General features: G+C 32.1%; 1 protein-coding gene across 1 annotated transcript; it reads right to left on the minus strand.

The window, feature by feature from the left end:
• Positions 1–1,745: 1,745 nt before the first annotated feature.
• On the minus strand, positions 1,746–2,270 carry LOC139854431 (uncharacterized). The gene has a single exon (XM_071843736.1). It carries the CDS (start codon positions 2,268–2,270, stop codon positions 1,746–1,748), a length of 525 nt encoding a protein of 174 aa, XP_071699837.1.
• Positions 2,271–22,190: the final 19,920 nt, after the last annotated feature.

Raw genomic sequence — 22,190 nt, forward strand, 5'->3', positions numbered from 1 at the left:
ACCAAGCCAAGCCCCGCCAAATGACCATACCAGACGCCGCCATCGTCGCAGAGCAAAAAGCTGAAACAACGCGACTCTACCCTTTATGATAACCCGATCATATCTGATTATGAGGGTGATCAACAAATGGGTAAGTCGTGAATATTATTTCATAATTACAACATTTGCGATGCTTATATTTCTCCGCTAATTTATAAGTTGCGTATTTTTGCAGGCGAATCAACCGGTGATCAAATTTTTCCCAGCCCGAACACTGTTGACCAAATAACTGAGTTTTTCCGCACTCCACCCGACTCTTATGGGGTGAGAGTTGACGGTTTATCGGGATATACTTGTGCTACTTCTTCTGCGGCACTAGATCAACGCCACCAGATGAAGCTGGCAATCCCAAATGAACTTCGCCTCGAGTTCTCGAAGCTTTTTGCACTTGATGCACATTACAGCTTCGTGCAGAATTTTTATATGGCATTTAATTCTGCATACGACATGATTTGCCGCCAAGAATAATTCTTCAATGTTCTTGAAGCTGAAAAAGCCAAATATTTGACTGAGAAAGCCAAGGCTGCAGACAGCGAAAAGCGTTGTGTTGATCTATCTTATGAGCTCACCGCAGCAAAAACCGCCGTTGATGATTTAAAACAACAAGTTTGTACTGTGGCTGATAAAGAAAACAACCTTCAAGCAACTGTTAAGTCACTAACAGAGGAGGTTACAAAGCTGACTACAGAGCGAGACAACGCTCTAACTGATAAAGCTGCTGCAGAGCTTGAGTTTACAAAGCTTTGCCAACATTTACCAGAGTTGGCTAGAAAAATTCTCAACTCGCAACCTGTTTCCGCACTATTTTCCACGTATGCAGCTGCACTACAACTGCGCGAAAGAGTGGAATTCATGGATCAGATCGCCACCCACTTCCCTCTACCAAAGCCACTACCATCTGCAATAGATGACCGTTTATGTTCTTTAACAGACGCTCAAAATGCGTTTGCTACTCCAAAAGAGAACATAGCGAATATTCCTATTCCAAAAATTACAGTGATAAGCGAGCAGGATGATGCTATTGCAGATGATATCATCAAGCTTGATTTATCTAGGTTATAAATGTACTGTGTAAAATTAGCACGCATCTATCTCTGCGATGTCATTAATAAAATTTTTGCATATTCGCATATTTTGCAAGTACTTTTATTTATATAGCGCTTTTATCAGTAATATTGATAACACGGACTTGTCCTTTGCAATTTTCAACTTTTATTATTGTGCACATAATAAGTATGTACTTTTTAGAAACAATCTGTATGCACGGATATTTATACGTTATGAATCTTCTAAGTCCGCCAAAACGATCCCTAAGCAATCAATTAGCACCGCGAAGCATCTAAGTATGGCAAAATCAAATACTGAGAAAATTAAATTCCTTTCGCGATAATTAGTTTCTGCATAAGTGGGCAATTTCATCACTACACGACGTAGCCTTTGTGAATCACACCAGTATTATAAAACACAAATATTATAGAATATTTCATAAAGTCTAAGCATTCCACAAAGTATGATTATGCTTGTCAATACAAACAAACTTTTTCGCATATTTTTACAAGTGTTTGCTTTTCATATTCTTACAAGTTTGATCAAGACATGCCAAAATAAAAATGAAAACACATAGAAAAATACCAAACATAGGCTTCTCATCTCATTTTACACTTTGAATACGCATGCGCATTGGCCAACACTTTATTTTTACTGAGTTATGCATAATATCGCTTTAATAAAGCAGCATGCCACACATTAGGGAGAGTTCGCCCTTCTATGTCTGCAAGTTTATATGATCCTGCCGCATTAATTGCCACAACTTGATAAGGACCTTTCCAGTTAGGTCCTAATTTTCCAAGTTTTTCTGCTCTACTCGCGCCATTGTTTCGCAACACCCATTCACCTACACCAAAAGACAAAGCGCGTACTCTTTTGTTGTAATTTTTGGCGATTTGCTGTTTATTATTTGCCTCTCTGATAGCAGCCATTAACCTTCGCTCTTCTATAAAATTCAAATTTTCGCCCAATGCGCCTTCATTTGCTTCCTCATCAAAGTTAGCAACTCTATGCGTTGGCACAAGAATTTCAGCGGGTATTACTACTTCAGAGCCATATACTAAACTAAAGGGTGTTTCCCCTGTGCTCTTCTTGAAAGTGGTACGATGTGACCATAATACATTGGGAAGCTCATCCACCCAACCAGTTCGCTTTTCATATAACCTCTTTTTAATACCACTCATAATGTCGCGATTGGTTACTTCACACAAGCCATTAGCCTGTGGATGCGCCACTGATGTAAACTTTTGGATTATATTTAAATCAGTGCACCATGTTTTAAAAGGATCTTTCGCTATTTGAGCACCATTATCGCTGATCAACTCGCGCGGAATACCAAATATGCAAACAATATACTCTCATACAAAATTATGCACTTGCACTCCAGTGATAGTGCGAACCGCCTTAGCTTCAACCCATTTTGTAAAATAGTCAATTGCCACAATTAAGAATTTGACATTGCCAGGACCTGCGGGAAATGGTCCTACAATGTCCATAGCCCACTTATGAAATGGTCGTGGCGAATTAACGGGGATCATATCATGCCTTGGCATCTGATTCTGCGGAGCATGCCTTTGGCAACTTTTGCAACACTTAACAATCCTTGCAACATCGCGGTATAAGGATGGCCAAAAGTAACCCATTCGCATAATTTTTTCCGCGATAGTTTTATAACCTGAATGCAATGCGCATGAACCATTATGCACTTCATCAATTATCATTTCTGCTTCAGTTGGGCCAACACACCGCATTATTGGACCACAATATGACTTACGATACAAAATGTCATTTTGTATGATGTACATTGGTGCTCGCTCTCTAACTAAACGAGCTTCGCGGTTATCATTTGGCAAAACACTATTGCGGATATATTGCAAGATTGGTTCCATCCAATTTGGCTGTTCTTCGACAACGGACGCTACCATTAAATTGTTATCTATTAATTTATTTGGCAATTCCTCAACCCAAACTTGCTTTTGAAAGTGCGAAAACGTTAAAGCGGCCAGGTTACTTAACGCATCCGCCTTCTTATTTTGACTCCTTGGTACTTATGCGAGCTCAAAATGCTCAAACCGCACAGCTAATTCTTGCAACAATTTCAAATATTTTTGCATTGAGGAGTCGTGTGCTTCAAAAGAGCCATTAAACTGATTTGCCACTAACCACGAATCTGTAAATGCTCGCATCTTGGTGATATCCATTTATGCGTGATATTTAAACCTGCAAGCAACGCTTCATATTCCGCTTCATTGTTTGTTAAATCAAAATTGAAACGTAACGCGTACGTATGCTCCTCACCGCTTGGTCTTGCCAATGTTAAATGTGACGACCCAAAAATTTCCAACCAAATTTAAACTTGATCTTTATATGTTTCCGACCCGATAAGCAAGGTCTGTAATGTTGAGTCTCAAAAATTTTGGAATTATATTCATGTAATCAATTACCCTTTGACCGTGCCCAACGATTCACGAACGTTTATGTGTATATAGATATGTATATATAATATATAGTTATATTAATTGAAAACGTTAACAAAGTATTTGATGAATAATACTTTACATGATCGTATTTGTTTCAATATATGTTTAATTTTTTTATCGACAAAAATTACAAGATGATATCAAATGATTGAGTTATCGAGATTCATTATGATTACAAGTCTCTGTTGTGAGGTCCACTTTGATTTAGGAAACCTTTCCTTTTTATCGGTATTCGGAATAATTGGTAAAGTGATCTACAAGTAGGCACAAGGTGTCAAATAACGAGAATTAGACAAAAGTTAGTGGAAGACTAAATTTCATAATAATCAATTGATTTAGTTCAAATGTACGAAAACATATTTCGATATAATAGAACTTGATTTCTTAAAAATGTCTTTGTTTAAATAACGTAAGTTGAAATGTTGGGTGTTAGATATATAAATAACTTGCAACATATATTTAAAAACATGTTTAGGTATATTAAATATATATGATCTCAAAAGTAAGTTGAGTAAACGATAATAACACTCGCTTAGTGATTCGATTGATATTTAGATATGTCAATTAGAACGTTATGAAATTAAAATAAACGTTAGCACCTAAATAAACTATACTTAGTAGAGTGTTAAAATGTAAACGCTATATGATATAATAATTTCTATTGTGTAAACGATCTAAAATGTTACTTTGAAATATAATTATTATTTGAAAAAAAAGTAAATATTATTAAATAGATATTTCAAAAATATATAAATATTCTAAATAAAGATGTATGTAAATAGATATATATTTTTTACGAAATGATAAAATATAATATTAACCTTGTTACATAAACGTTTCGATTTAAAAATACTATTTTATATATATGTATATATATCGAAACGACGATTTACATAAGCAAATGACCAAAAAACTCAAAAGATTAAGTTACACTTTGAGTGGGTTAGTTTTTCATTAATTGAAGTCTAATTATGAATAAAGGTACACGTCGTGTAACGTAAAGTGCGAGTTTTCTAAGAGTACGAAAATGAGTTCGGGAAATTGGAAACGGGACATTAGTAGAACTACAACGTACGAGTCATCTGAACAAAAATTACAAGTTAACTATACACGTAAATATAATATAATATATAATAACTATAAGAATTATATATATATATATATATATATATATATATATATATATATATATATATATATATATATATATATATATATATATATATATATAAATTAATAAAACTGTCGGCAAGAAAAACAAAACGATAACTGAGCTGTCCACTTGATCCATGCGATCGCATGGATACTACCCATAAACCCCATGTGATTGCATGAGGGGGGGGGGGGGTTAGTTGGGTGAGATGTCTATAAAACGTACTCGATCTGCTTCTGGTTCATTTCTTATTCTTACTCCGTAGAGTATTACTCTCAATTACTATTATTATTATTTTATTTTATTTAGATTATTAAGATTATTAAGGTTATTATTAGTAATCTTATATAATTATTAGTACATAAAATACTACGACGGAGTTGAGTGAGTTATTTTCAAACGGGTTTTACGAGCAGGATAGAACTAAGGAAATTATGGGTTATAGCTATGGAGGTTATGGGCAGTATTGCTCGTGAGTCAAACTAGTGTTTATCATCTCCGTTGCATCTACGTACTTTCCTGCAATATTGAATCATAATATTGATACGTGAGCACTCATAACTTAACTTTCATATATTAATAGTGTATCCCTGACTAGTGCTCGAGTATATATGATTATGCATGCTTGTATGTTTAATTTCATCATTAAATAGTTTATGATAGATCATGAATTTAATACATATGCTACTGAGATAAGGCATATGATATGCATGTTGTTGGGAAGCTGGCGATAAATTAATAACTTTTCATTTAGAAAGCGTATGATTTCGATGAATGGATTAAAGGATATCGTCAATTGAATTATCTATAATTTTAAGTATTATTGTTAAAATGATTATTATTATTATTATTATCGTTACGTTATCGTTATCGTTATCATCGTTATTATCGTCATTATTATTATCTAATAATCAATATTATTATTATTGATCATATACATAGCATTGTATATGTATATTTTATTTGCTAAAAGCCTAAAGCAGAATTACGCGAACTATAATGCAAAGTTATGAAGTGTTCACTGAAAATAAGTATAGCAGCTATATTTCCGCACAAATAAAGGACTGCGGTTTAATTCGCTGAGTTTCCGCGAATAGTTAAGTAATTCGTAGACCGCAGATACCTAGAATACTATAAATAGGGAGCATGGCCTCTCATTTATAGGTGGTTGATTCTCTGCTATTTTCCCAAGCCTTTGTGATTTTTATTTGTGACTTTGCCCAAGGAATTTCCACATTGAGTGAAGGTGAATCATGCTAATTAACAATCAAGACTGGGTCGGGGTGGTTGATCACTTGATAGTTAAAGTGAAAGACGATCATCGGGCCCAAAATAATCATCAAACATTCCATCCTCCATCTTTATTATTGCACTCAATTGGATTGATCAATTGGCGCCATCCGTGGAACTCGTTTGACGAATTAAACTGAAATTTTTTTGTTTCGTGCTATCAAACAATCAATTGCTTGGTTTAATTTCAAATCGTGTTTTTGTTGTGGTGATTTGCAGGTGCTTTTTGAAGGCATAATTAGTTGATTTACTTGATTGTCATGATGACAAACGCAAAGCAAACAGGTGTTTCTGCGAACGCTGATGCATTGCCTGGCGACTCGTAGAATGTCACAATATTTCCATTGCAAGCAAATACCAATATAACTGCGGGAAAATTGGTTCAAGAGTTGACTGCTAAAACATCTGCAGCAAATAATGCTAGTGATTCGCAGCCAGAAGTTGCTGCTAAAAAAAATGGTTGCACGCAGAACATTGCTGCAAAACCGCGAAGAAACAATTACTGAAGGAAAGTGAATAAAGGCTTTGGCTGGCAAATCTAGCTTGCGAACTGACAAAATTGGTCGCACTGCCATTGAACAAGCTAAGAAAGATGCCAAATATAGGCGCGAGTCCCGCATACCGCGAACTTACCTATGGCCGTTAAATGATTCGGGATCACAGGTTGATAGCCTAGTTATTGAGCGAAATGATAGTGATAGTGATAATGCGGAAGATCGCGTTATTTTGAATTCTGCATATAACTCAAAAACGGCTAAGCGCCAAGAGAAGAAAGCGAATTTTCTGATGATTCGGATATCGTTGAAGAGTTTGTTAAAGTTCCACATGTTAAACGAAAATGCCCACCAACACCTTTCCCTCATTATGGGGAAGAAGGTGAAGCATCTGATGCTGCCAGCAGAGAAAATGCTCAAAATTTTTTGGCGAATGCGTTCAGAAGCATTGCGCCAAAGTCAATGCAACATAAGTTTGAACAACCAAATTTCTTACAAGATATGATTGCTAAATTTTGTGCGGAGAATGTAGATACTCGCACAAAAAAGGTAACTAATATTACCACTGCTGTGGACAAGTTTGTTCAGCATATTTCTGATTATCCAATTGTTTCTCCGCCAATTGTGCCGGCAACATTGGGAGTTTACTCAGGTTTAACTGATCCTTTAGATTTTCTGCAGCGCTTTGAAGGAGTGGTTAGCACCTATAACTGGGATGAGCCAGTTGCGTGTAGAATTTTCCCTATGGCCTTGCAAGGGTCAGCAAGAGAGTGGTTTCATAGTCTGCAAGCTCGTAGTATTATTGGCTTTGTTGATCTTCGCGAAAAATTCTTATTACAGTTCCAGAATCTACTGTCGCAGAAAAAGACGCATATAGAATGTCACGATATTAAGCAAGGCAACAAGGAAACCTTGAGTGCATTACTTACGCGCTACATTTATGAATGCCAAAAGATTGCAAGCTTGCATGAAGACCAAAAAATCTCTGGTTTTTTGCATGCTATTAATCCACAGCGACATCCAACCCTTGTGCGAAGGCTGCGAAGAGATGTCCCGCAGACTTTTGCTAAAGTTCAACAGGAAACATATGATTATCTTCGCGGTGGAGAGGATAACACTATAACCCCTGCATGTGGGTGGGGTAGAGACAAAAGTTGGCGAGATGACAATGACTCTTTTCGTGATGGTAACAGTGATAATTATCGCGGACCAGGTTTTCCGCGGAGAAATGGCGGCGGTGGATACCCCCGAAATGACAGGTTTCAAGGTCAAAATGATAACCATGGATATGGCCGTCGCGATCGCTATTCTACGCGAAAGTGGAGCAATGTATAGTGACCCGGAAATTTCCGACTAAATTTTAAATTAATCTTTATATGATTTCGATATGTTAAGCAAAGTATGTAGAATTGAGTCTAGAAAAAAAATTTGGAACAATGTTCATATATTCAATTGACCTTCGACCATTCCCGACGATTCACGAACAACCATTTGTAAATAAATACATATATAATTAAATGTATATAAATAATAATTGGGAATATTATTTGAAATATTATAGGATTTAATGGTAGGAAATAAATATGTAAAATAATATGCGATGTAATAAAAACTATTATGTTGTTAAATATATATATATATATATATATATATATATATATATATATATATATATATATATATATATATATATATATATATATATATATATATATATATATATATATGTATATATATATATAGGTATTTACATTTATACATAATAATACTTGTAAATATATAATATTATATTTATTTCTTTAAAAAGATATAATTAATATAATTATTTACTTAAATTTTTTTTAATTAAGATTGGTTATATATATATATAGAAAGAGCATATATTAAAGATAAATGATTTTGAGCTTAATTAGTAAACGTCAGTAACACTCGGTTGACGTTTCGTTAGTTTTAATATAGATATATTACATGTTCATGAAGGACTAAAATAAAAGTTGAACTGTAAATCGATTACGAAGATGTTAGATTTGTTAAAAATATTTTTACCTTTTTAAGTTTAAATATTAGTATTCCGTACATATAAAATGGAACAGAAAATAAATAATTATCGAACCTTTTTGATCAGGTTTCAAACAGTTAATGAGTGAAATAATTAAATATATTTAATTTAAAAATTTGGGATTTTTAGGAACACTTTTATATGTTAACTGTTTAGCAATGAACACGATATACTCATCGTGTTAAAAGTGTCGGCGGTGTATAGTGAATTACATCCGTGAGTTATTGAATTATTAAAGCTGATGTTTCTATCAACTTGTCAAATGAGATTGTTATGTTATAACTAACTTTATAAATATGTGTATTGTATTTTGTCTGCATCTTTCATGTACCATATCCATTCACAAACCAACACCTCACTTATTTTAATTGCATTTCATCTGTAAACTTAATTTAGATTACTAATTGAAAAAAATTAATGGATCAGGAAAAGTGAAGTTTATATATAGTTATTTTAATATTATATATATAAAATTGATATATATATATATATTTAATTTGTTATATCATTATTATTTATTTGTACTAGTAATATAATAATTAATATTATTAATATAATAATTAATTATTAACTAATTAGATAAATTATATAAAGTTTATATCGTACAAATTCGTTTAGGATCTCCACCAACTGTGATCGATTTTTGATTCTTCCTTTAATCTTGTTACATGTCACAATCCAAATTCAAGGGCTGCTGAATCATTTGCTTTACTGTTTCACTATTTGTTTTACTGTGTTCTTTTTTATTTCCATCCACTAACCATATCTTATTTATATTTATATATACAAAAAGGTAATATAGACATAGGAATATAGGATAGATATATACATATACCCGATTACATTGCAAGACCACAATCACCTCCTTCTTTATCACCACCAATACAAACCCCCACCCATTTCATCTCCTTTCTTCTTCTTAACTTTCGACCGCCACCTCCATCCTTAAAAACAGCCACCTACGCCATTAATAACCACCGTAACACCATCGTATCATCACCACTACCTTAGTTAATTATTTTCTTTTGTTGTTTTTAACCGTAAACCATCATCAACTAAACCCATCACTGTTTGCAACCAAGTCGAAATCTATTTTGTTTCCTTCTGTTCCTACTTATGCCGATTCTTAAAATGGGGACAACGATGTTACGATTTGGATAAGAATGAGATGTTGTTATGTTAAAAAGTGATGATGACACGATATCTATGAACCGAAGAAAACAGGAACCACTGGAACAACCACCATTACATATATATTTATTTCATCCCTCTTTCGTTTATTGTTTTTTGCCTATCCAAAAATGAGTTCCACAAACTAACACCTATTGTCGTTTGCTACTGCTATTATACCTGTTTATGTTCGAGTTCAAACCCCAGGAATCAAAACCATCGAATCCTATTTAACTGCAAATGATGCTGTGATAATTCTGTGAAGATGATAACAGCGACGGTGATAACAATTAAATGATGATTGGTGATAGCTAAATGAAAATGAAGAAGAAAGATATATGATGATGGCGAAAAGATGATGAGGATTAAGATAGATGAACGAGATAGATAACATATGATGATGATAGGTTCAATGATTGTAATTAACGATGATGACGATGGAAGATGTGATGTACGATGATGATGATGATAGAAGTCGTTAGTGATCATGATGAACATGAGATGAAGCAAAGGTAACGGGGAAGTGATGAATCGAAACTGTATATTTGTTGCTGGATCGATTTTAATGGTGATAAGGAAGAAGAAATAAAAGGGAAGAAATAGAATACGGGTTAAATAAAATTAGGCTGGATCGATCCCGGCGGATGGCATTTTTTTTGTAATTCGATTTTTGAGGTAGTTTAGTTATTACTCTTTATTATTATTATTATTATTATTATTATTATTATTATTATTATTATTATTATTATTATTATTATTATTATTATTATTATTATTATTATTATTATCATTTTTAATGTATGTAGTATTATTATTATTGAAACTAAATTTTTATAAAAATTATCATATTTATTATTAGAACAATCATTATTATTATTAGAATTATCATTATTATTTTTATTATCATTTTCATTACTTCTAACACTAATATTATTATTTTTATCATTATTATTATTAGTATTATTAAATTATTAATATATTAAATAAAGATTTTCTATATAAAAATATATAAAAACATAACCATATTAATATAATTGTAATAAATATTAATTATCTATTTAAGGTATATAAAAATAAATATAGTTAAGTTAGTTATTAATGAAACGTACAAGTTATTAACATAACGATTGATAATAATACCTAAATCTGGTCGATTACCATTATACGTGTTAATATACATATAAATGACATAGGTTCATGAATTCGAGGCCAACCCTGCATTGTTCAGTTATTCAGTGTCGTCATATGTATTTTTACTACAAAATACATTAGGTGAGTTTCATTTACCTTTTTACCCTTTATATTTTTGGGCTGAGAATTCATGCGCAATTTTTATAACTGTTTTACGAAATAGACACAAGTAATCAAAATTACGTTCTATGGTTGAATGATCGAAACTGAATATGCCCCCTTTTTAGTCTGGTAATCTAAGAATTAGGGAACAGACACCCTAATTGACGCGAACTCTAAAGATAGATCTATCGGGCCCAACAAGCCCCATCCAAAGTACCGGATGCTTTAGTACTTCGAAATTTATATCATGTCCAAAGGAGGATCCCGGAATGATGGGGATATTCTTATATGCATTTTGTGAATGTCGGTTACCAGGTGTTCAATCCATATGAATGATATTTTTGTCTCTATGCATGGGACGTATGTTTATGAGAAATGGAAATATGAAATCTTGTGGTCTATTAAAATTATGAAATGATTATTTATGTTAAACTAATGAACTCACCAACCTTTTGGTTGACACTTGAAAGCATGTTTATTCTCAGGTACGAAAGAAATCTTCCGCTGTGCATTTGCTCATTTTAAAGATATTACTTGGAATATTTTATGACATAATTCAAAAGACGTTGCATTCGAGTCGTTGCATTCATCATGATTACTAATAAGTCAATTATAGTTAGATATATTATGAAATGGTATGCCTGTCGTCAATTTTTGATGTAATGAAAGATTGTCTTTTCAAAAACGAACGCAATATTTGTAAAATGTATTATATAGAGGTCAAGTACCTCGTGATGTAATCAACTGTTGTGAATCGTTTATAAGTGATATGGACTTCGTCCGGATGGATTAGGATGGGTCTTTACAGTTGGTATCAGAGCGGTGGTCTTAGCGAACTAGGTATGCATTAGTGTGTCTGACTGAAAAGTCATTAGGATGCATTAGTGAGTCTGGACTTCGACCGTGTCTGCATGTCAAAAGTTTTGCTTATCATTTCGTGTCGAAAGTTACCTGCTTATCATTCTTAGAGAATCACTTGCTTATCATCCTTAGTCTAGACACATCTTATTGCATTGATTGCATGATTAGTGTATAGACAAAAATTCATATCTTAGCATATCTGCTAATTCATATCTTAGCGTATCTGTTATTGTAAACTTTGCCTGTCATTTTCCGTAGATTCCTCCATAACTTATGGGATTTTAGTATTATATATGCATATGTAAATTATGTATTGCAGGGTACTAATCTCTATCATATAATCTATTTTTTTTCGAAAATACTTCATCTGATCGTACGAGATGAATCCCTCACCCAGTTCGAGTCCCTCAAATTTCGATAGCTATTCCGATAGTTATTCCGACAACTATTCCGATATGGATTTCCACTCGAGCTCCGAAAGCGGTGTCATCAGAATGAATCCATCAATCAGTCGCCCTCAATTCATCTGATGGGTTTGTAGCTGACTTAATCAATGGAGACACGAAGAAGGCGATCCTTTTCACCAACCGAATTTACCTCTTGATGAAGAACCCGAAGCACTTACCAGTGAACTAGTCCGAAACACCATTTTCACTCTCATTTCCTGAATATCTCGCCATGAGTATATTCTATCTAAAACTCTAAACCTCATTCATCCGCTCGTCCGAACCGACAATCATCCAGGCATAATAGAAGAAGTCAATGAGCTTTGCGCTCGAGTAGTGGCTTTGGAAAATATGGTGCAAAACGTACTAGCTTCAGCAACATCACCGGCTCCAACAGTATCACCAATATCAACACCAGTACCCCCGACAACCCAAGTTTCAATAACACATGCCTCAACATCGCAATCTATACCCCAAGCATGATCTTCGTTCTACATATCGTTTTACATCGATTATCTTCGTTCTACGTATCGTTACACATCATTTATTTTCGTTCTACATAGCAATTATGTAATCTTTAATATTTTAGAGATTATGTATTCTAGTTCTAACGGTAAACCATATGAGTTTAATATCACATTGACTCATTAAATCCATGATTACATTTAAAGAAAATGTATATGTAAGTATATTTTCATAAAGGTTGTAATTAAAAATTCTTTCGTACAAACTGTTAATGGTAAAAATATTTTAACGGGTAGGTAATACCTGAGGAATATTTAGATTTCATATTAATAAGTTACATTGTACATTCTTCGAATCTGATTTAACAGTCATTGACTATTCTATTTACAACCACCGATATACGTATCCGTTCATCGCAGAATAACCATTTTCATTCAATTTCATATTTGGATTTTGATCTATCAGAATCTAACAAGTGGCATAATGAAGAAAAACATTGGACAAAATAAAATTTGTTAGAAATAAACAATCTAACTATGAGAAGAATTTTGTTAAGAATCCACGCTAACTGTTCCTAGCTAACTGGTTACATTTTATTTATCCCAATTTAATTATCGCAATTTACATTATCGCAATTTACATTCTCGCAATTTTTATCGTCATTTAATTTCTGTTATTTACTTTACGCACTTTATTTATCATCATTTAATTTCTGTTATTTATTTTTACGCACTTTAAATATCGGGGCACGTAAACAAGGTTTTGACATATCATATCGACGCATCTATATATATTATTTGGAATCACCATAGACACTCTATATGCAGTAATGATCTCTATACAGGGTTGAGGTTAATTCTACAATAATATATATAGTTTGAGTTGTGATCGAGTCTGAGACATGTACACGGGTCACAATATGTATTAATTAATTCGAATATTATATATTAAACTATGTATGAATTATTGTACTGTCAACTGTAGACTATCGACTGATGACTAATAACATTGGACAATTAAAAATGAAATAAAATATTGATTATAACATATGAAACTAAACATTTCTTCAAGTTTGCCACTTGATTTCACCTTAAACCTCATTTGTATCTTGATTATTACAATCTGCGTTCAAACCTTTCGTGATTCTTGAAAACACCTCAATCGATAGGATGAACTAACCACACTTCATCTACGGAAGAAAAGATTGATGCATATAGTTATGCACTTGAAAAATTCTCGGAAACTGAGTAAACGTTTAACACATAGCTGTGCTAATTTCTTTAGTGTTATTATTACCCAAAATAACTTTGCAGTTCTTCTTCAAAATAGCCAATTTTGTCACAGCTCCAGCAAGACAACTTCGACTTTTCGTACGAAACAACCTTATTATAACGTTGATATATACGCGTACTCTTTTATTGTTACCAGGGAACCTTTCATATTCCACCATATTACCATCAGCGTTTAATCATCTAAAAACACAATTCTCCTGAAACCACCTCAGATTAATAACCGATGATTCAGATATCATAGCATTAAATGCAGAGGAAATAGAAAAATGGTAGATGGTCTAAATGACCAAAAGTTTGATGATAAAGAAAGGAGTGTTAGGAACGCTCGATAGAAAATTGGGTATTGAAAAACAGATTGAGCTACCCATGAAGGAGACAAAGGACAAATACAAGGACCAAACCCTATATTCAAAGGATTCAGGTCATTCTCGATCCGTTGAAATCTTTAGAGAATATCTTGCTCCGAAGTCATCTTAAAATCTTGCAGAAAATATTTCTCCATCAACCATTGAACTTAAAAATTCCAAAATATCATCATCAATATATTCGATATTTCTGAGGATATTTTCATAAATATTCTCGTCCGAAATTATATACCTCTTCGTGTTTCCTGTGTATCATTATATTAGAAACATTCAATAGAAAATTTAGTACCGAAAAGCAGATTATGTGAAACTATGAAGAAAGCCGTGGACAAATCACAAAGAATAAGTTTGACTTCAAAGAATCCAAATGATTCAATGTCTGCTAAAGTCTTTAATGAATATCTTGCTCCGTACTCTAAACCCTTGCAGACAATAGTTTCTATCATCCTCTGATCTTAGATATTCCGAGATATTATCGTATCTTTCATTATAAATATCCTCCATATTTCTGGAGATATTTTTAAAACTATTCTTATCTGAAATCATTAATCTCTTCGTGCTATCAGTATTACATCATATAGAAACTGTTAGTTTCTATATTCTGTAAACTTTCGAGCTTAAAATATGAATGTTATTGAGGTAACGTTGGGAACTGATGCATGAGTTAGTATAATATAATGACACTTGATCAACGTGATTATATTACAGTAAGTCATGCTAAGTTTCTAATGGAATGTGATTCACAGTACCATCATTATGTGCCATGTTACATGATTCTTCATTCTACTTAACCTCTAAACATATCAAGAAAATATTTTCTTGATGGTTCTGTCTTTTCCGTAACTTCTGTAATTTAACAAATTAAATCGTGCTATTACCTTTCCTCTCCGCTTAGAACATTAAGTTATGTTCATTCGAAATTTTATACGTACGAATTCGAGACGTCTTAATCGCTTTACTTCAGGTCGGGGAGAAAACAAAAACATGGAGCCTCAAAATACAAATTGGAGTATAAATCGCAGCAAACAAGAAAGATCATAAATCGTGTATGTCTATGCGAATAGCAAGATAAAGACACGGGAGGATCAGGAATACAATAATCCCTAGAGTGTAATAGAAGTAAACAGATTCTTCTGGTGGCAAATGAAAAAGAAGAATTATTGTTACAATGACCAGAATAATATTCAGAATTAGAACTGGATTGAGCATTTTCACAATCCTTAAGAGAATAGATTGAGGAAGAAAGTATATGAGTGATGAAAATAAAAGGAACGAAAGAGGTTGATCTATAGCGCAGCGATCGAGGCAGATGACCACATTAAATTAAAGAGAATCCTAATTTTATTAATCACCGAAGAATCAAATCTTATAGATTACAAAGATTGTCTTTAAATCTCTTGAATTTCGGAATTCAACCCTGACTACGTCACCAGTTAAGACAAACCTGCATTTACTCATTTCAATCTTTTATGATAGCTTCACTCGTACTCTTCGAGTAATCGAATTGTTTTATCTATATTAATCAATAATGATAAAACTCTATTCATCAGCTTATATTCGTCATGAAAACATTTTTTTATTGTTAGCCATGACGACCTTACTCAAATTTCGGGACGAAATTTCTTTAACGGGTAGGTACTGTAGTGACCCGGAAATTTCTGACTAAATTTTAACTTAATCTTTATATGATTTCGATATGTTAAGCAAAGTTTGTAGAATTGAGTCTAGAAAAAAATTTGGAACAATGTTCATATATTCAATTGACCTTCGACCATTCCCGATGATTCACGAACAACCATTTGTAAATAAATACATATATAATTAAATGTATATAAATAATAACTGGGAATATTATTTGAAATATTATAGGATTTAATGGTAGGAAATAAATATGTAAAATAATATGCGATGTAATAAAAACTATTATGTTGTTAAATATATATATGTATATATATATATATATATATATATATATATATATATATATACATAATAATACTTGTAAATATATAATATTATATTTATTTGTTTAAAAAGATATAATTAATATAATTATTTACTTAAATTTTTTTAATTAAGATTGGTTATATATATATATATAGAAAGAGCATATATTAAATATAAATGATTTTGAGCTTAATTAGTAAACGTCAGTAACACTCGGTTGACGTTTCGTTAGTTTTAATATAGATATATTACATGTTCATGAAGGACTAAAATAAAAGTTGAACTGTAAATCGATTACGAAGATGTTAGATTTGTTAAAAATATTTTTACCTTTTTAAGTTTAAATATTAGTATTCCGAACATATAAAATGGAACAGAAAATAAATAATTATCGAACCTTTTTGATCAGGTTTCAAACAGTTAATGAGTGAAATAATTAAATATATTTAATTTAAAAATTTGGAATTTTTAGGAACACTTTTATATGTTAACTGTTTAGCAATGAACACGATATACTCATCGTGTTAAAAGTGTCGGCGGTGTATAGTGAATTACATCCATGAGTTATTGAATTATTAAAGCTGATGTTTCTATCAACTTGTCAAATGAGATTGTTATGTTATAACTAACTTTATAAATATGTGTATTGTATTTTGTCTGCATCTTTCATGTACCATATCCATTCACAAACCAACAACTCACTTATTTTAATTGTATTTCATCCGTAAACTTAATTTAGATTACTAATTGAAAAAAATTAATGGATTAGGAAAAGTGAAGTTTATATATAGTTATTTTAATATTATATATATAAAATTGATATATATATTTAATTTGTTATATCATTATTATTTATTTGTACTAGTAATATAATAATTAATATTATTAATATAATAATTAATTATTAACTAATTAGATAAATTATATAAAGTTTATATCGTACAAATTCGTTTAGGATCTCCACCAACTGTGATCAATTTTTGATTCTTCCTTTAATCTTGTTACATGTCACAATCCAAATTCAAGGGCTGCTGAATCATTTGCTTTACTGTTTCACTATTTGTTTTACTGTGTTCTTTTTGATTTCCATCCACTAACCATATCTTATTTATATTTATATATACAAAAAGGTAATATAAACATAGGAATATAGGATAGATATATACATACACCCAATTACATTGCAAGACCACAATCACCTCCTTCTTTATCACCACCAATACAAACCACCACCCATTTCATCTCCTTTCTTCTTCTTAACTTTCGACCGCCACCTCCATACTTAAAAACAGCCACCTACGCCATTAATAACCACCGTAACATGTTCGTATCATCACCACTACCTTAGTTAATTATTTTCTTTTGTTGTTGTTAACCGTAAACCATCATCAACTAAACCCATCACTGTTTGCAACCAAGTCGAAATCTATTTTGTTTCCTTTTGTTCCTACTCATGTCGATTGTTACAATGGGGACAATGATGTTACGGTTTGGATAAGAATGAGATGATGTTATGTTAAAAAGTGATGATGACATGATATCGATGAACCGAAGAAAACAGGAACCACTGGAACAACCACCATTACATATATATTTATTTCATCCCTCTTTCGTTTATTATTTTCTGCCTGTCCAAAAATGAGTTCCACAAACCAACACCTATTGTCGTTTGCTACTGCAATTATACCTGTTTATGTTTGAGTTCAAACCCCAGGAATCAAAACCATCTAATCCCATTTAACTACAAATGTTGCTGTGATAATTCTGTGAAGATGATAACAGTGATAGTGATAACAATTAAATGATGATTGGTGATAGCTAAATGAAAACGAAGAAGAAAGATATATGATGATGGCGAAAAGATGATGAGGATTAAGATAGATGAACGAGATAGATAACATATGATGATGATAGGTTCGATGATTGTAATTAACGATGATGACAATGGAAGATGTGATGTACGATGATGATGATAGAAGTCGTTAGTGATCATGATGAACATGAGATGAAGCAAAGGTAACGGGGAAGTGATGAATTGAAACTGTATATTTGTTGCTGGATCGATTTTAATGGTGATAAGGAAGAAGAAATAAAAGGGAAGAAATAGAATACGGGTTAAATAAAATTGGGCTGTGAGATTTATCAGAAAAGCAGGATTTGGTGGAGTGGTCGAGGGTGCTGGGTCGGTTACCGATAGGTCTCGGGTTCGAGCCCGGCGGATGGCATTTTTTTTTGTAATTCGATTTTTGAGGTAGTTTACTTATTACTCTTTATTATTATTATTATTATTATTATTATTATTATTATTATTATTATTATTATTATTATTATTATTATTATTATCATTATCATTTTTAATGTATGTAGTATTATTATTATTGAAACTAAATTTTTATAAAAATTATCATATTTATTATTAGAACAATCATTATTATTATTATTAGAATTATCATTATTATTTTTATTATCATTTTCATTACTTCTAACACTAATATTATTATTTTTATCATTATTATTATTAGTATTATTAAATTATTAATATATCAAATAATGATTTTCTATATAAAAATATATAAAACATAACCATATTAATATAATTGTAATAAATATTAATTATCTATTTAAGGTATATAAAAATAAATATAGTTAAGTTAGTTATTAATGAAACGTACAAGTTATTAACATAACGATTGATAATAATACCTAAATCTGGTCGAATACCAATATATGTGTTAATATACATATAAATGACATATGTTCGTGAATCCGAGGCCAACCCTGCATTGTTCAGTTATTCAGTGTCGTCATATGTATTTTTACTACAAAATACATTAGGTGAGTTTCATTTACCTTTTTACCCTTTATATTTTTGGGCTGAGAATACATGCGCAATTTTTATAACTTTTTTACGAAATAGACACAAGTAATCAAAATTACGTTCTATGGTTGAATGATCGAAACTGAATATGCCCCCTTTTTAGTCTGGTAATCTAAGAATTAGGGAACAGACACCCTAATTGACGCGAACTCTAAAGATAGATCTATCGGGCCCAACAAGCCCCATCCAAAGTACCGGATGCTTTAGTACTTCGAAATTTATATCATGTCCGAAGGAGGATCCTGGAATGATGGGGATATTCTTATATGCATTTTGTGAATGTCGGTTACTAGGTGTTCAATCCATATGAATGATATTTTTGTCTCTATGCATGGGACGTATATTTATGAGAAATGGAAATATGAAATCTTGTGGTCTATTAAAATTATGAAATGATTATTTATGTTAAACTAATGAACTCACCAACCTTTTGGTTGACACTTGAAAGCATGTTTATTCTCAGGTACGAAAGAAATCTTCCGCTGTGCATTTGCTCATTTTAAAGATATTACTTGGAATATTTTATGACATAATTCAAAAGACGTTGCATTCGAGTCGTTGCGTTCATCAAGATTACTAATAAGTCAATTATAGTTAGATATATTATGAAATGGTATGCCTGTCGTCAATTTTCGATGTAATGAAAGATTGTCTTTTCAAAAACGAACGCAATGTTTGTAAAATGTATCATATAGAGGTCAAGTACCTCACGATGTAATAAACTGTTGTGAATCGTTTATAAGCGATATGGACTTCGTCCGGATGGATTAGGACGGGTCTTTACAGTTGGTATCAGAGCGGTGGTCTTAGAGAACTAGGTCTGCATTAGTGTGTCTGACTGAGAAGTCGTTAGGATGCATTAGTGAGTCTGAACTTCGACCGTGTCTGCATGTCAAAAGTTTTGCTTATCATTTCGTGTCGAAAATTACCTGCTTATCATTCTTAGAGAATCACTTGCTTATCATCCTTAGTCTAGACACATCTTATTGCATTGATTGCATGATTAGTGTATAGACAAAAATTCATATCTTAGCATATCTGCTAATTCATATCTTAGTGTATCTGTTATTGTAAACTTTGCCTGTCATTTTCCGTAGATTCCTCCATAACTTATGGGATTTTAGTTTTATATATGCATATGTAAATTATGTATTACAGGGTACTAATCTATATCCTATAACCTATTTTTTTCGAAAATACTTCATCTGATCGTACGAGATGAATCCCTTACCCAGTTCGAGTCCCTCAAATTTCGATAGCTATTTCGATAGTTATTCTGACAACTTTTCCGATATGGATTTCCACTCGAGCTCCGAAAGCGGTGTCATCAGAATGAATCCATCAATCAGTCACCCCCAATTAATCTGATGGGTTCATAGCTGACTTAATCAATGGAGACGCGAAGAAGGCGATCCTTTTCACCAACCGAATTTACCTCTTGATGAAGAACCCGAAGCACTTACCAGTGAACTAGTCCGAAACACCATTTTCACAATCATTTCCCGAATATATCGCCATGAGTATATTCTATCTAAAACTCTAAACCTCATTCATCCGCTCGTCCGAACCGACAATCATCCTGGCATAATAGAAGAAGTCAATGAGCTTTGCGCTCGAGTAGTGGCTTTGGAAAATATGGTGCAAAACGTACCAGCTTCAGCAACATCACCGACACCAACTGAAAGGACCCGTCCTAAACCATCTGGACGAAGTCGCCAACAACTGGTTCCATTGTGATGATCGACTCCAAATACTGTCTTTAAAATGAGCAAATGCACAGCGGAACGTTTCTTTCATACCTGAGAATAAACATGCTTTCAAGTGTCAACCAAAAGGTTGGTGAGTTCATTAGTTTAACATAAATAATCATTTCATAATTTTAATTGACCACAAGATTTCATATTTCCATTTCTCATAAACTTACGTCCCATGCATAGAGACAAAAATATCATTCATATGGATTGAACACCTGGTAACCTACCTTAACAATATGCATATTAGAATATCCCCTATCATTCCGGAATCCTCCTTCGGACATGATATAAATTTCGAAGTACTAAAGCATCCGGTACTTTGGATGGGGCTTGTTGGGCCCGATAGATCTATCTTTAGGATTCGCGTCAATTAGGGTTTCTGTTCCCTAATTCTTAGATTACCAGACTAAAAAGGGTGATATTCGATTCGATAATCCAACCATAGAATGTAGTTTCGATTACTTGTGTCTATTTCGTAAAACAATTATAAAAGCAGCGCATGTATTCTCAGTCCCAAAAATATATATTGCAAAAGCATTTAAAAAGGGAGCAAATGAAACTCACACATATAAATATTGTAAAATAGTTAATAAAGCATTTGCATGTATTCGCAGTTCAAAATATATTTCCAAAAGCATTTAATAAAGCAGTTGTAAAAACAGCGCATGTATTCTCAGTCCCAAAAATGTAAGGAGTAAAAGGGATCAAATGAAACTCACCATACTGTATTTTGTAGTAAAAATACATATAACATCATTAAACAATGCAAGGTTGGCCTCGGATTCATGAACCTATAACATTTGTATATTTATTAATACACATACTCGTAATCGAACAAATTTATTTATTATAACCTTGATTTATATCTTATGTATATTTAATTTGTGTATGTATTCAAAATGGTTAATATTTATTTAGTTATATTAATATTTATGTATTAATATACATACTTGTTTAATATTATATTTAAAAAAATTGATAATTTGTTATTTGTAAATTTTTATATAAATAGTATTAGTAGATTTGATGTATATAGTTATGTGAGATTTTAATATAATTATCGTATATGTATTAAATGTATTGTCTTTATGTACAAAATATACATCTGTATAAAAAGTAGTTTTGATATTAATTATGATAATAATAATAGTTATTAA

This window comes from Rutidosis leptorrhynchoides, chromosome 6 (genome assembly GCF_046630445.1).
Source record: "Rutidosis leptorrhynchoides isolate AG116_Rl617_1_P2 chromosome 6, CSIRO_AGI_Rlap_v1, whole genome shotgun sequence".
Taxonomy (NCBI): domain Eukaryota; kingdom Viridiplantae; phylum Streptophyta; class Magnoliopsida; order Asterales; family Asteraceae; genus Rutidosis; species Rutidosis leptorrhynchoides.

Excerpts from the sequence above, each read along its gene's own strand:
- LOC139854431 (XM_071843736.1), bottom strand. The coding sequence starts at position 2,270 with ATGAGTGGTATTAAAAAGAGGTTATATGAAAAGCGAACTGGTTGGGTG.